The 16,581-nt window shown below is 44.3% G+C and overlaps 1 protein-coding gene across 2 annotated transcripts in view; it reads right to left on the bottom strand.

Annotated features, from left to right (window-relative positions):
- Window positions 1-2,384: 2,384 nt before the first annotated feature.
- DCAF12 (DDB1 and CUL4 associated factor 12) overlaps window positions 2,385-16,581 on the bottom strand; it is a 33,096-nt gene continuing 18,899 nt past the window's right edge. For both annotated transcript variants that reach the window (XM_089498010.1, XM_089498009.1), the window contains exons 6-9: window positions 8,686-8,751; window positions 6,869-7,031; window positions 3,622-3,800; window positions 2,385-3,074 (exon numbers count right to left, since the gene is read on the bottom strand). In XM_089498010.1, coding sequence (XP_089354136.1) covers window positions 2,916-3,074; window positions 3,622-3,800; window positions 6,869-7,031; window positions 8,686-8,751 — 567 coding nt within the window. In that variant the 3' untranslated portion in view covers window positions 2,385-2,915. The remainder of the gene's footprint in view (window positions 3,075-3,621; window positions 3,801-6,868; window positions 7,032-8,685; window positions 8,752-16,581) is intronic.

Here is a 16,581-nt window from a genome sequence, read left to right as displayed (position 1 = left end):
TGGTACTGACTTCAGCTTATCACATACGCAATATAATAAGCAGGACTGACAGGTGAAGCTGCCTTCTGTTTATCTTGTCTTCTCCATTTAATTCTGATGGGTCATGTCTCCCTGACAGCTCAGCTAAATATATATTTTCCCCCAACTCTGCTACCTGCACTTCTTTAAAATGCAGATACATGAGACTCAATCTGGAAACTTCTGCATACAAAGTATGTATAATTAATTGTAACAGAACCAAGCAAGCTTTGCTGAATTGCTAGGAATAAGTCCTCATAACTTCAGTGGGATTTACTTCAGAGTAAACATCCAAGGGATCAAGCTGTTTAATCCCCAGCAACAGCCTCTTTAAAACTATGGCTTTAACTTGCATCTGTGTACACATCTGTAAAACCATACCATCCCAGACTACTACCATATGTATTTCACAGGTACACATGCCTAGAATTGACCATAACAGCACATTATTACAGCCGTGGGAAGGCCACATGTTCTCAACTGTCATTTGCAACTTTTTTTGGTCCCCAGATTCTCAACTATAAGGTGGGCATAAAAAGAACCTGAGCAAGGTTATCTTTTCCACTTCATACAAAGAACACTCAATTCCCTGCCAGGAATGCCTCCAAACCAACTTTATGCCAGATGTGAAAAGGTGCAGATGATATTGGACTGCAACGCTCATCAGCCTGCCAGCATAGCTACAGGGGTTAACACTACAATAGCACCTAGAAGACTGCAATAATTCCCACCCCTAGCATTGACTGTGTCTCTGCACATTTTATTGCAATTCTTTTATTCCCTAGCCATTCATTGGTTACATAGTCTTAAAATGGAGACTTGAAAGGATGTGGCATTATTCCTATTGTCATTTTGTGAGTGACTACAGAGGAAAACAAGAGGCATTTTGGCATACTGCAAGGTCTTGCGGGGGAGGTGCATTTTTGTGTTGCCATGCATTTGGAGGTTTTTTTTAATGTGGTTTTGGTTAAAATAGCAAAATTTTAAAAAACTAGGGAAGGTTTTGGGGAAGCAGCTGGCCAAAGAAGTTGGGTTCTGTAGGGCACATGCAACCCACAGGCTGTACTCAGCCCCAGTCTGGATTAAAGTTAATGTCTTCTTAGCAACAGTGCATGCTTAGGAGACACAGAGGTTTAATGTTATATGAGCGTATCTCTTTGCTCTGTAGACTATCTTCAAGGCAGTGATATTTTCTGTTGTAGCTCACAATTTCAAATGAAACAGTTCGAAATCTAACTGCAAAGGAGCCAACGCCTTGTCAGTGTCGAGAGCTAAAAAGGTAGTATGGTGTGGGCTCTCTGTGAATCTCTGGTGTCTGGCAGTCAAGGCACTTTCTCCAAATTTGACATCGGACAAAGAGTCTACTGTCCCCACATCTAAAGCCTTACTACCTGCCCTCACTGCAGCTCAGGCTTGCTTTCTTTCTTTCTTTCTTTCTTTCTTTCTTTCTTTGTTAAGGCATGTTGCCAGAATAAAGAAGAGGCAGCTCTGATGCTTATCTGTATTGGAAGCAATTAAACATATACATGTCATGTCAAAATGCTGAGCGAAGAGAAATAACTACGAAGACCTGAATGGAGGCCTTTACAAATGAGACCAGGCCACAGTAAAAAACCACAGAAAGAGGTGCGGCAGACTGTCCCTCCTCCTACAAGGAACACTCTTTGGACTCACTAGAGCATCAAACTGTTTTCCACAGGACACAAACAGTCCTCTCATGGGGGGCAGCCATTCTTATCTTAATAATCCCAGCCAAGATGCCAAACTGCTTCAAAGTCCCAGTACCGTCCTGTGCTATAATGCTTATCCTACTTCCAAATGAGCAGTCCTGTTCTTCTCCTACACCTAGAGACAATGTGCAGCAAAGGAAGTTTCTTGGACAATGATCCCTTTTAGATGAGTTAATGGAGGGATGGAGCATTTGGAGTAAGGGTTTGATCACTTGCCTTGTCTTGGCTTTGCTAGCAAGGCAAGGTAACACTGAGGCTAGTTAAAAGTGTTTATTGGCAAGACATCTAAGGAGATAACCTCATAAGACAATAGCATTTTCCCTCCACCTAATGAATGGTGCACTGGTGGTTCAGCTACAAATAAACATCACAGACATTAATCCTTTAGGTTACATCCCCCAAAACCATCTCACTGTATCCCAAAATCCAATTCATTCATTTGAGGCATCCTTACAGGAGGTGGCAGGGAGGGAATGTAGAAAAAGAAAGGCAAGAGAGAGGTTAAGGTGGACAGGCCTAGCGAACAGGCCCACCAACGGACCACAGTGACCTACATGGCATCATTAAACTTGTACTTTTCAAAATATCAGATGACACCAAATGCAAGCTGGGTTCTGTGGATAAAGTAGTAATGTATCTCATTATATAAATACTTTAATTTTTTTTCCTTTTAATTACAAGTAGCTTTTTATTCCAGGTAATGTGACCAACAAAGTACCTGTACATACACTCACACGCACACACACTCACACAGCCCCTGGGCTTTCACAGAAAGCTCGGCAGCAGCCGATCTAATGGAGGATTTACTACCTCATGGTGAAGTAAGGAGAGGAGGGGGCATGTATGCTTGGTCAGCCTAAGCTCAGGGCGAAGACTGAATCAGTTTTAGGAAATGCAATAAAAGGAGGTGGGGGTTAAAAATCCACTGTATAAAGATCAAAGAAGATTAAACAAAAATAGTTCAAAATGTACAAAAATCTGCCAGGAGACCAGTAGAAGAATCCATTTCCCCTCCCCCCAAAAAGAAAAGTTAACCCCCATTGCATCAAAAGCAGAAGAGAACAATGTAGTCACACAATCTCTCTTGTTTGTATGTTTGAAAAGGAACGAAAATGTGGAGAAGAAAGGGGGAAAGCCACATGAGAGAGCCTCATTTTGGAAGAGTTATTAGCTCCAGAGACCAGCGTAATTTCCGTGGAGTCCAGATGGAAGGGGACCTCCTGCCACAAAGAGTTTCGTGCCAGACGAGTCGTAGCAGTGGGTGTAAACAGCATTTGGAAAGAAGCTGATGTCTGAAAAGTAATTCCGCCAGGTTTCATCATGATTCTGTTAAAAGAAAGCTCATGTCAGTTGGGGCTGCCATGCTCCATTGTCATGCTCCTTTCTGAAACTGGCCTGGAGATGGTTATTCCCAGGGCTGACCACTCCCAGAAGCATAACTTGTGAGCAGGAACTATGAGCAAGTCCCACACAGAATTCCAAATTGTTTCTAACAGGGGGACTGGAACTGACAAGGGTAACAAATTTCCCCAAAACTTTATACTGTCCTAAGCATCTAGGGTTCAGGCTTAACTCTTTTGAACTGGTTATTTTTCCATTCTGTGAAGTTAACAAAAGTTAAGAACCTTCAGAGGATGGGTAGGAATCAGGTGGACTTCCAGATGTTCCCACCACTCCTCTCACTGCTAGCTATAGTAGATAGAGAACCATGAGATTACCACCCCTGCTTCCAACTGCTTCTGTAGTTCCAGCACCTGGATCCCCAGAAATCTTGCTTGACTTTTCCCCTAGGTAACTCCCCTCCCTGTTTCTTTTTAAAAGCAATAATTGCAGCAAATCTACCTCTCTCTTTCAGCAGCCATAAGCTACTCACCAGCCAACCTTTGCCAGTGGACAACTTGAGAATTTCGCTTCCTCCTAATCTTGACGTACAGCAACTGTGCGGTGGCTTCTCATCCAGGAATCTTTGGGCTCGGATGTCGTAGAACAACAAGGAACCCTGTCCTGTCCCCACCGTAATAATGTGTTCGTAGAAGCTCACGGAGCGAATACCTGTCAAAGAAGAGGGGCAGCAATGTTACAACAACTAGATTACGGGCAACACTTGTCTACAATTAGCAAAAATTGGTTCTCCTGACCTCCATAAGAGAATCCACTTGTCTCATATCAAGGGGGGGGGGGATAACAAAATGGGTGATTACCACTGCAAAGATGACCACTTGCAAGCAAGTCCTTAAAGCTCTGCACTATGCAACATAAGGAAAGAAGCAACCACTCTCTATGCAAAAACGCAGCTCAAAAAATTCCAGATAAATTGATAGTTGTAATTGATTCAATAGCAATGATGTGGGTGCTGGTAATCTAAGCATTTACCACATCTTCCAGTAGCATTTGGTGACTGCAATATTGCCATGTATTGCTCCACATCTTCTGCACTACCATGGCAGACTGAAACTTGATTTTCCAGTTAAGAGAAACATCATTCTCCTAGAAAGCATTTGAGGCTTAAACCTTTGATGTCAAAGGTCAGGCCCAGCAGATATTCTCTCTTCTTTTGCCTCTGGTTGATCAGCAAGATTATGTCTATACTGGAGCCAAAGGGCAAGATATACAATTGTATTCTGTTTCTTTGTTCAAAGATCTCAACTAATGGGACTGGTTGCATTTCAGCATCACAGAGAGTTTTGGTCTGCAGTTTTACAAAAGAAAGATGCCACCTGCAGAGGGGAGTGAAAAACCATGTGTGTATCTTGTAACATAGGCCAACCTTGCAGTGCCATTTTGCAATTTATAGCCATTGAGTTCCTCACAATTCTAATCAAGACAGAATTAGGATGACCATCCCTTGAAATTAGTGGTCTACAGTTTCCACCAAAATCTGGGCAACAAAGTACAAGTTGAAAGAATTGTAAGAGATGGTTCAGCCAGCATTTGAGGCTTTTTTGTTCTTCTTCTATGTGGGGAGGATGATGATATGGTCACTATCTCACAACACTTTGACGTCGTCAACAATTTCTTCCCTGTTGGTCAAGATTAAGTGAAGTACAGGAAGCCTCCTTGTCCCTTCCCTTTAACCTCTGTGAAATGAGGCTGCCTTGCAAGTCAAGAATTTGTTGGACCTTCTATTGCTTCTCCAGTGGATAGGACTAAAATCATATAGCAGGAAGAAAATTTGAGTGAAATATGAAAAAATTTTGAATGGTCAAAGCAGTTCCAACACTGGAACAGAGAATCCTGGAGGTGGTTGGTTCTCCTTTAGTAGTGGAAGGTATTTCACACTCTGTCAGCCTCAGAGGAAGGCAAAGGCAAACTCCTTCTGAAAAAATCTTGCCAAGAAAATTGACTGATTAGGGTCCCCTTAAGTCAGAAATTCTAAACATTAAATCATTCATATTAATCCATAAGCACAAGTGGTACCTGGAGCTGGGGGGACTTTCTCCCATGGACACCCATCCTTCTCAACTATATTGAGCATACACTTCAAGACAGAGGTTAGTGCTGCTGTATTTTAAATACAGAAAGATACTCAACTGGAGTACAATGTTTTATAGGATCCTAGCAATACTGATTACATTCATAAGTGACTTGGGGAACAAGAAGCTGTTCAGAGGGTAGAACTGTAACGCAAAAATTATTTTAATTCAATAGGGAAATTGGCAGAAGTAGAAACAAGACATAATGAAGCACAAAGAGCTACACTTCAGGAAGGATGGCTGTCAGCAGAATTGCTCCTTCAGAATCAAAGAGCAAACCAACAGCAGTACATGAAAGAGTATGGTCAGGATATAAACACAATTACCCAACTGAAAGTCAGAATGCAGTGCTTATGCAAAAAGAACTGTCATCATACAGTGTAGAATCAAAGGAGGAATTTGAAGGCACACATACAAAATCTTTTCCCCACACTATTTGGAATACAGAAGATCTTGTGAGGAGTAACACCTTGCCTCCTGGGAGGACTGGAACATGTTCCCTAGGTACATGGCAGACACTCTATCACTGGAGAGGTACTGAGCTGCAAGTCAGGTAGGCTTCCAGCTGGATTATTTAGAGCAGACTTGCACAACTTGGCAGTAGGTAGAGGTCAAAATTAAAATAGGTTAAACTTTTTGGGACAGAGATAAGTTTTAATTTAATTCCATCCTCCTCCTCCTCTGTTCAGCCCTCTCCTCAGGAGAAAGGCAAGTGGTAGGGGAGCCTTTCCTATCCTTCTCCTCAGGAAAAAGCCAGGTGGCAGAGGAGCCTTGCAGGGTGAGCATCTGGCCTTCTTCTTCCTCCTCCTTCTCTGTATGGCACTCTCCTCAGGAGGCAACCAAGTGATGGAGGAGCCCTGAAATTTTTCCACATCTTTGTGGGCTGCCCGAAATCCTTTAGCTGGCTGTATGTTGTGCAGGCCTGATTTAGAGGGACTGAATTACTGAAATGGGATGGCTGATTAGAATGTCATCTTCTAGCAGGGAAATGGACCTGATGGGATCCTATGAGATCCCTTCTAGTGTCTTCCTTGGTACTGTTATTTTCATTGGAATTTGGCATATGGACAGATATATAATGGCCATCTTGCTCTTTTCTAGATTATACTTTATGTACAGACACACACACACACACAAAAGAAAACACACCATAATGAATTTACAGATAAATGAGACAGCAGGAAGTCTAACCTATGTGCTACCAAGATACAGTTTATGTAAAATGGCCCTCCCTCCATTGCCTCAGAGAGAGAGAGAAGAACCTCTGGACTTGATCCCCTTCCCCACTGCTATTCCTTTATCTTTTTGTGTCCTGTCTTTTTTAGATTGTAAGCCTGAGGGCAGGGAACTGTGTAATTAACAATTTGTAAGCCTCTCTGAGTGGGGTATAAAAACTCTGAATGAACGAATGAATAAAATCACTGTATTTTCACTGTTTCCTACAGCTCAGCAGTCAATACTATCCAGGCACACTCATACATATTCTTCCCCAACTCCCTTGAGGCAGGGTACCTGCTCAGTATCACAGATCACTATGCATGAGTTTTACAGATTTCCAAAGTATTTTCACTAAACTTTAAATCCTTACAAAATCTCCATGGAGAAATATTCTGGTTACCAGGCAAATTTATCACAAAGAGTCCTTACCACTGCCTCGTTCCCTGGAACAGACGGACTTCACGTTGTGGGAAGGCTGCCTTGGGTCCAGGAAAGAGACATGGGCCTGAGATCCAACTGCATATACAGACCACTCCTGACCATAAGCCAGACACACATTCTCACGGCAATATGGTAACTTAGTTGACAGCAGCTGAAAGAATCAGAGAAAAAACAAACATACTTTACAGCTGGACAGAGCCTGTGTTAAGCAGTTTTAGAACATGATGCTAAGCACACTTACTTGGAAGTAAGTTTTACTAAACCCAATGGTATAATTGTAAGCATTCCAAAAAAGTATACAAAGAACTGGTGTCTTATTTGCAAACCAGCCAGAAAGTGTTATCCAAGTACTTCTGATCAATGGCCATCCAGTCTGCTTAAAAACTTCTGAAGAAGGAGACTCCATCACTCTCTGAGGCAGTGTGTTTCACTGATGGACAGCTCTAACTATCAGGAAGTTTTTCTTAATGTTGAGGTGGAATCTCTTTTCCTGTAGTTTGAACTTACTGCTCTGTGTCCTAGTCTCTGGAGCAGCAGAAATCAAATTTGCTCCATCCTCAATATGAAATTCATTCAAATATTTAAACAGGGCTATCATAACTGGAATAAAACAGAGTTCCTCCTTTCCTTTGAAGACCTGTATTCAGTTTTCCCTGAAGGTCCTAAATTAAGGGTGGAAAGCCTGTGGTCCTCAAGACGCTGTTCTATTCCAGTTTTCAACATTCTTCTCAACATTCCTCTTCGGGACCTTCTCCTTCCATAAAATCCTCCCCGCTCACTTAGATCCTCAGGGAGGAATTTGCTACAGCCTTATAAAAGAAGGCTGTCCACGACCTCCCAAAGGACTTTCTCAGCTGTTGCACCCAGATTGTGGAATGGCCTGCCATATGAGATCTGTCATATTACCACCCTAAACAGCTTTTTACAAGCTATAAAGACAGATCTCTTCTGGCAGGCCTTTCCTGAATAGTTTCTCCGGCCATCAGAAGAAATCTAAGATCTCCGCCTGCACTTTAGTCACGGTCTATAGTTTGCTATATAATTTTTTAAAATTTATTTTATTTTTATGTATTTTTAAAACTCTTATATCGTTTATTATATTTTAAGAGGGGGATTGGGGGTTTTGGAATACATGTTTTTTAAAATCTTTGTAAGCCGCCCCGATGGCATCTTGTAGAGGGGCGGGGTATAAATAAATTTTATTATTATCATCATCATCATCATCAATATTGGCTATGTTCGCTAGGCTGCTGGGAGCTGCAGTCAAACAACTCCTCAAAGGTGGCATGATTCCCATCTGTCCCCTTAATGAAGAATTTTATAGGCAAAATGATGTTTTCATCCTGAATAAAAAATTAACTCCAGAATACAGCTCTTCCAAAATTTGAGAGTAGAGAATTTGCATGGTGCAGAAGGAAAAAGAGGACCTGATCAAGGGACAGTAGCTATAAATAATCTTGCCTGGCTTCATAAACAAAGTCTGCAGCCAGTGTTAGCTCACTTGCTTCTTCTCTCCTGCTGCCCAGTAGCTTCTATGCCATTATGTTTGAAAGAGAACTCTAATGTTGGTTAGCCAAGGAGATTAGTTAAGTCAGGATTTGTTTGTTTGTTTGTTTACAGAGTGCTACAAAGTTTGCACAGTCCTTTACACAGTAAATCAGAAAGAGAACTCTAATGTTGGCTAGCCAAGAAGATTAGTTAAGTCAGGATTAAATTATTTATTTATTTATTGAGCGCTGTAAAGTTTGCACATAGTAAATCAGGATCAGATGACACCATTGCTATCTAGCTGGGAAGCAAATCACCTTTGACAGCGTGTATTCTGCTTTCCAGAGGTGGAAATATCCATCCAGGGACACTGCTCCCAGCTCCTAGAAGAGAAGAGCATCATCATCAACTTGGTGAGCCTCAGAAAAAGCCATGCAGAACATCATTCAGCATTAAAAGTTAGCCAGAAAAACAAGTAGTTTATACTGGAAATTTCTAACTTTGCAACCTCAGCATGGACATCTCAATACTGACCAGCATCTCCTCCTAGCCTCCTATCTACAACACGGAGAGTATGCCACTGGTGTAATAAAGCTGTTTTAAGGTTTACTTGAATTGACCGTTCAAAACATTCCAAAATTACAGACATTTCACTGCCTGCAGTAAGCCAACAAAACACAGAAAGGCAGCACTAGAAACAAAAATATAACTACAGGTGGGAATGGATGACCCACAGGTGCATATGTATACTGTATAAGCAATCCATTAAGGATCTAGAGTGCCCCAAGCTTTCATTTAAAATTAAAATACTTACAATAATCAACCTTCAGAATCACATGTACAGATCTGAAGATTGAATGGTATCTCTTATTTTTGAAACCAGTGCCTCATTCCACATCATCAATGTGTTAGTGAACAGATGCCAGATCACACCCTCATAGTTCCTTTTTCAGATGCAAGACAGAATCCAGCCTATCATTATGATTTGAGTCCCATATTGGGAGAAACACAGGATACGGATTAAATAAATAAACAAATAAAAGACTTTATTTTCCATCTTAGTCTGGGCAAACCAATGGCAAGCAAAGCATGAGCCTGCTTCAATTTCATCACTGCTCCAAGTTCTGCAATGGAGACAAACAGCACAACATTTTTCTTATTTCATAGAATCATAGAATCGTAGAGTTGGAAGAGACCACTAGGGCCATCCAGTCCAACCCCCTGCCATGCAGGAAATCCAATTCAAAGCATCCCTGACAGATGGCTATCCAGCCTCTGTTTAAAGACCTCCAAGGAAGGAGACTCTATCACCCTCCGAGGGACTGCATTCCACTGTCGAACAGCCCTTACTGTCAGGAAGTTCCTCCTAATGTTGAGGTGGAATCTCTTTTCCTGTAGCTTGCATCCATTGTTCCCGGTCCTGTTCTCTGGAGCAGCAGAAAACAAGCTTGCTCCCTCTTCAATATGACATCCTTTCAAATATTTAAACAGGGCTATCATATCACCTCTTAACCTTCTTTTCTCCAGGCTAAACATCCCCAGCTCCCTAAGTCGTTCCTCATAGGGCATGGTTTCCAGACCCTTCACCATTTTTGTCGCCCTCCTTTGGACACGCTCCAGTTTCTCAATGTCCTTTCTGAATTGTGGTGCCCAGAACTGGACACAATATTCTAGGTGGGGCCTGACAAGAGCAAAATACAGTGGCACTATTACTTCTCTTGATCTAGACACTATACTTCTATTGATGCAGCCTAAAATAGCATTGGCCTTTCTAGCTGCCGCATCACACTGTTCACTCATGTTCAACTTGTGGTCTACTTGGACTCCTAGATCCCTTTCACATGTAGTTTCATTCAGCCAGGTGTCACCCATCCTATATCTGTGCATTTTATTTTTCCGCCTTTACATTTTTCTGTGTTGAATTTCATTTTGTTAGCTTTGGCCCAGCTTTCTAGTCTATTCAGGTCATTTTGAATCTTGATCCTGTCCTCTGGGGTATTAGCTATTCCCCCTAATTTGGTGTCATCTGCAAATTTGATAAGTATGCTCCCAATTCTGTCATCCAGGTCATTGATAAAGATGTTGAATAGCACTGGGCCCAGGACAGAGCCCTGTGGGACCCCACTGGTCACTTCTCTCCAGGATGAAAAGGAGCCATTGTTGAGCACCCTTTGGGTTCGGCCGGTCAACCAATTACAGATCCATGTAACAGTTCCTTTGTCTAGCCCACATTTTACAAGCTTGTTTGCAAGTATGTCATGGGAAACCTTGTCAAAGGCCTTAGTGAAATCAAGATATACTATATCCACAGCATTCCCTTCATCTACCAAGCTGGTAATTTTATCAAAGAAAGAGATTAGGATTGTCTGGCATGACTTGTTTCTCTGAAACCCATGTTGACTTTTTGTGATTATGGCATTGCCTTCTAGATGTTCACAGACTCTCTGTTTAATTATCTGCTCCAGAATCATTCCTGGGATTGATGTCAGACTAACTGGACGATAATTGTTGGGATCCTCTTTTTTCCCCTTTTTGAAGATGGGGACAACGTTTGCCCTCCTCCAGTCTGCTGGGATCTCTCCTGTTCTCCAGGAGTTTTCAAATATGATTGCCAATGGCTCCGATATTACTTTTGCCAGTTCTTTTAATACCCTTGGATGGAGTTCATCTGGTCCCGGAGACTTAAATTCATTTAGATTAATAAGGTGTTCCTCTACTATCTCTTTACTTATTCTGTGCTGAAATTCCCCTATTCTGTCCTCTGCTCCATTATCCTCAGGTTGAGCACCCTTTGCCTTTTCTGAGAAGACTGAGGCAAAGAAGGTGTTGAGTAATTCTGCCTTTTCTCTGTCTTCTGTTAGCATTTTGCCATCTTCTCCACGCAGTGACCCTACCGTTTCCTTCTTCTTCCTTTTGCTGCGGACATATCCAAAAAAGCCCTTTTTATTGTTCTTAACCTCTCTAGCAAGCCTGAGTTCATTCTGCGCTTTAGCTTTTCTGACTTTACCCCTACACATGCCTGCTATTTCTTTGAATTCCTTTTTCGTGATTTCCCCCTTTTTCCATTTCTTATACATGTTCCGTTTCAAACTTCGCTCGGTTGAAAGTTCCTTAGTCATCCATCTTGGTTTCTTGAGACACCTCCTGTTTTTCTTTCTCACTGGAACTGTTTGAAATTGTGCCTTCAGTATTTCCCTTTTGAGAAAGTCCCATCCGTCCTGAACTCCTTTATCTTTTAGTATTTCTGACCATGGAATCGCCCTCAATACTTCTCTAAGTTTACTGAAATCCGCTCTCCTAAAGTCTAGGATGCGTGTCTGACTATGCCTGGCTTCTCCTTTCCACTGTATTACAAACTCCAGGAGAACATGGTCACTTCCACCTAAGGATCCCACCACTTGCACCCCATTAACCAAGTCATCCTTGTTGGTTAGGATCAGATCTAAAATAGCTGACCCCCTTGTTGCCTCTTCCACCTTTTGGACCATGAAATTGTCTTCCAGGCAAGTGAGGAATTTGCTTGGCCTTGAGGATTTTGCTGAGTTTGACTTCCAGCAAATATCAGGATAGTTGAAGTCGCCCATCACTACTACATCTCTCTTTTCTGACTGTGTGGTCATCTGTTCTAGAAAGATATCATCCAATTCCTCAGTCTGACTTGGGGGTCTGTAGTAGACTCCCACCGTAACATCCTTGTTGTTTCCCTCCCCTTTAATTCTTATCCAGATGCTCTCCACCTGGCTTCCAGGATTGATGTCCTGGATCTCTTCACTGGTGTAAATATCTCTGACATATAGTGTTATTCCTCCACCTTTCCTGTTTGGCCTATTTCTCTTAATAAGGTTATACCCCTCTATTTCCACATTCCAATCATGAGACTCATCTCACCAGGTTTCAGTGATGCCTATTATATCATATTTGCTTTCTTGTACTAGGAGTTCGAGTTCATCTTGTTTATTTCCCATGCTCTGTGCATTAGTGTAGAGACATCGCAGACCATGGTTCCCTTTTACTTGCTGCCTGTGCAAGTTTTTTTGCCTCCCACTGTTGGGTCCTTGCACTGTTTGCCTTGTTTCCTCTGTGTCATTTTGACTATTTTCGCCATCCCTTTCGCCTTCCTTAATATTGTCTCCCTTCCCCTCGGAACTCAGTTTAAAGCTCTCCTGATCAAGTTCTTGAGACTGTTGGCAAAAACATTTCTTCCAACTGGCGTGAGATGCAACCCGTCTGTTGCAAGAAGTCCCTCCTCATGGAACCGCAGCCCATGATCGAAGAATCCAAATCCTTCTCGGCGGCACCATCTGCGAAGCCAGTTGTTCACATCTGCTATTTTCCTCTCCCTTCCTGGACCATGCCCTTCAACTGGCAGAAGAGACGAGATGACAACCTGTACATCCATTCCTTTCAGCTTCCTACCAAGCGCCTCGTAATCCCTTTTGATGTTCTGAATGCTGTGTCTTGCAGTATCATTAGTTCCCACGTGGACCAAAAGGAAGGGGTATTTGTCAGTAGGCTTGACCAGTCTTGTCAGCCTCTCTGTCACATCACGGATCTTTGCACCTGGAAGACAACACACCTCTCAAGACATCTTGTCAGGCCTACAAATCACTGCTTCTGTACCCCTCAGCAAGGAGTCCCCCACTACGACCACTCGCCTCCTCCGAGGCTTAGCAGCGACTGTTCCCTCGGGTGGGACTCTCGGGCTCCCCTGCTCTGTCCCTGAAGTCTGTCCATGCTGCTCTTCTTCATCCTCCTTGATAAGGGAAAGAGCTTCGAATCGATTCTCTAGCTGCAAGCTCCCCGAACAATTCCTTCTTGGCTTACTTCTCTTTGTGACATTCCTCCAGCTGTCTACCTCCTCTGTTTGGCAAGTGACCTCTTCCACCCTAGCATCTTCCTCTGCGTGGTACTCATCCAAGATGGTTAGTTCTATTGTGTCCAGGAAATCCTCTTGTTCCCTAATATGCTGAAGTGTAGCTACTCTGGACTCCAGCTGCTGCACTTTCTCCTCCAAGAGTGCTACCAACTTGCACTTGGTGCATGTGAAGTTCTCCACTTCTGTAGGCAAAAAGAGAAACATCCCACAAGAATTGCAGGTGACTGCAGCAGATCCCTCGTTGTCCATACTGCAAAGTCTTTAGTAATGAGTATAACAGTCAATCTAGTGGGAATACTTCTTTAAAGGAATGTACTGGCTGCTATCTTACACTTAAAGGGAAGGTTCTGTTTCAATATCTGATTCTAACCTGATGCCACTTGAGCATCTTTTCTTTTTTGGCTATACCTCAATTTGATGTTGTTGGGCATTGCCAAAGAGAATAAGCATTTTGGTATATAGTCAACCAGATTGATATATACTAGTCTAATATCAAAGAGTAAAAAAGTGGTTAAGAAAAAGAAGCTAAATGAAAGGAAAATAGGCTTTATGTAAAAAAAAAAAAAAGTATGCCAATTCCTGGGAAGATTCAAATAACTCCACTGCTGGGAACTCAGACTACAAAGACATTTGTGCAAAATTCTTTAAAAGCAGTCAGATTAAAAACTAGAAATGACCAGCAACACTTTTATCTTACCCCCCTTGCCTCCAAGGACTGCTGACTGTGGGCTCTGTTAGTTTGCCGGGCGGCTTCTGGGTTGTTAGAGGTGCGCAGTTGCACACCGGCCCAGGAGCCGCCTTCGGACTGCTTTTCTCCATCTGCTCCGGACTCCACCGCCAGTGTTCCCAGCCAGTGGACCGAGGGAGAAGCAGCAACACCTGGGGGAAGGCGGAGGGCGGAGCACGCTGGTGGCAGAGGCGTGTACAAAAGCCAGCTTGCCTGGCCCCCTCCTCCGTCCCACCCCCCCTTGCCTCCAAGGACTGCTGACTGTGGGCTGTGTTTGTTTGCCGGGCGGCTTCTGGGTTGTTAGAGGTGCGCAGTTGCACACCGGCCCAGGAGCCGCCTTCGGATTGCATCACCGCAGCTGTGCAGTTGCGCATATAAGTGACTGCGCGGAAGGCAGGAGAGGCGCACCCGTGCTAGCTACACGGCAGAGAATGACTGGGGTGCCTCCTCTCTGCCATCATTGTTGCATTGCGGGGGGAGGGGGGTATGGATGTGGGGAGTGTTTCGGTTGGGGAGGCAGAGGGTAACTCCCTTGATACGAGCGGGGCTCCTATAGGAGTAGTGTGGGGCAGGGGGAGGTATGGCGGTAGGGAGTGGACCAGCGTTACAGAGGAAGGCGAGATCGATGCTTAATATCTATCCCTCCTTCCTGTCCCTCTTCTAACCAAAGAGATCTGAGGGTCATTCCAACCGTACCACAAACCCTGTCTCTGCTCCTGTGCAATGCTAGGTCCATTAAAAACAAGACCCACATTATCTATGACCTGCTGGAGGATAACAACTGTGACCTGGCTTGCATTACTGAGACCTGGCTTGGGCCTGAAGGGGAAGCTGTGTGGGCTCAGGCCCTACCTGCTGGGTACTCAGTGAAGGACCAGACCAGGTTAGGTGGGCTCGGGGGGGGGGGGGGGGTGTTGCCTTGATCCATAAGAACACCTTGTCACTATCCAGGAACCATGTCAGACAAACTTCCTACATTGAGTGCATTTACTTGACCCTGAAGGCCAGGGACAGTCTAGGGATTCTGTTGGTCTACCGGCCACCTCGTGCGCTAACAGATTCCCTGACCGAGCTGACACAGTTGGTCTTGGAGCTGGTGCTGGAGTTCCCCAGGCTTTTGGTCCTGGGGGCCCTCAACATCCCCTTCGCGACCAACTATATTCCATCAGGTGCGGCTCGGGAATTCATGGATACCATAACAGCCATGGGTGTGTCACAACTGGTCACGGGGCCCACGCATTCTGCGGGTAATACACTCGATATGGTCTTTTGCACGGACATGGAAATTCCGTGGGTGGAAATAACTAATATTTCCGCCCTGTCATGGACGGATCATTTCCTGGTGGAGGCAAAAATCAAGGCATCTACCCAGATCCCTCCTGGGGGTGGCGGACCCATTAGAATGGTCCACCCTCGAAGGCTGATGAAACCCAATAGGTTCCAAGAAGCCCTAGAGGGCTATATGGTTGGAAATGACGGCAATTCTGTTGATGCCCTGACTAACATCTGGGATACTGATCTCCCCAGGGCTATACACAGCATCGCTCCCAAGCATCCTCTCAGGCCTGCTTCCAAAAAACAGCCCTGGTTCACGGAAGATCTCCAGGCTAGGAAGTGGGTGCTGCGACGCCTAGAGCGCGACTGGCGTAGACAGCAGTGCTTACCCGACAATACTCTCCTAGACCTCCTGTTGGAGGACTATGGAGAGGCGATAGATGCAGCAAAGAATTCGTTCTTTGCTGCACGTATCGCGTCCGCAGAGTCGCGTCCAGCAGAGCTGTTCAGGGTAGTGAGGGAGCTCCCCCGGCTCCCCCCTGCCCTGAACCCTATATTGGAACCATCTAAAGCCTGCTGTGACCAATTTAACAACTTCTTTGCGGGTAAAACCTCTCGGATAAGGGAAGGTCTTGATGCTAGTATTAGTGCAGATACCAGAGTAGAGGTTTCCAGAGATTCTGTGGACTCGATTGTACTGGATCATTTTGAGTCTGTCAGCACCGAGGATGTGGACAAGATCCTTAGAAGTGTTAGGAAGACAACTTGCTCTCTCGATCCCTGTCCCTCATGGCTAGCGGCTCAGGGGGGGACGGTGGTAACTTCCATGTTACACCGCATAATTAATACATCACTGAGGGATGGGCAATTTCCATCTAGCTTAAAATTGGCCATTGTAAAAGCCTTGCTAAAAAAGCCCTCCCTTGACCCCCTGATGCATAATAATTATCGGCCAGTATCGCTATTGCCATTTTTGGGGAAGGTGATCGAGAGGGCAGTTGCAATCCAGCTTCAATCGATCTTGGATGAAACAGATTATCTAGACCCATTTCAAACCGGCTTTCGGGCGGGTTATGGGGTTGAGACCGCCATGGTCTCCTTGGTCGATGATCTCCGTCTGGGCATGGACAGGGGTAGCGTGTCCCTGTTAGTGCTCTTGGACATCTCAGCGGCTTTCAATACCATTGACCATGGTATCCTTCTGGAGCGCCTGGGGGAGTTGGGAATCAGGGGCACTGCGCTCCAGTGGTTCCGATCCTATCTCTCTGGAGATTCCAGATGGTGCAGCTGGGGGACGTGTGCTCCGACAAGAGGGCCCTTACATCTGGGGTCCCT

Source organism: Sceloporus occidentalis, unplaced genomic scaffold, assembly GCF_023333645.1.
Source record: "Sceloporus occidentalis isolate IW3139 unplaced genomic scaffold, rSceOcc1.0.p SCAF_1, whole genome shotgun sequence".
Lineage (NCBI taxonomy): Eukaryota > Metazoa > Chordata > Lepidosauria > Squamata > Phrynosomatidae > Sceloporus > Sceloporus occidentalis.
Note: the sequence above shows the minus strand (reverse complement) of the source record. Positions and strands in the feature narration are given on the sequence as shown.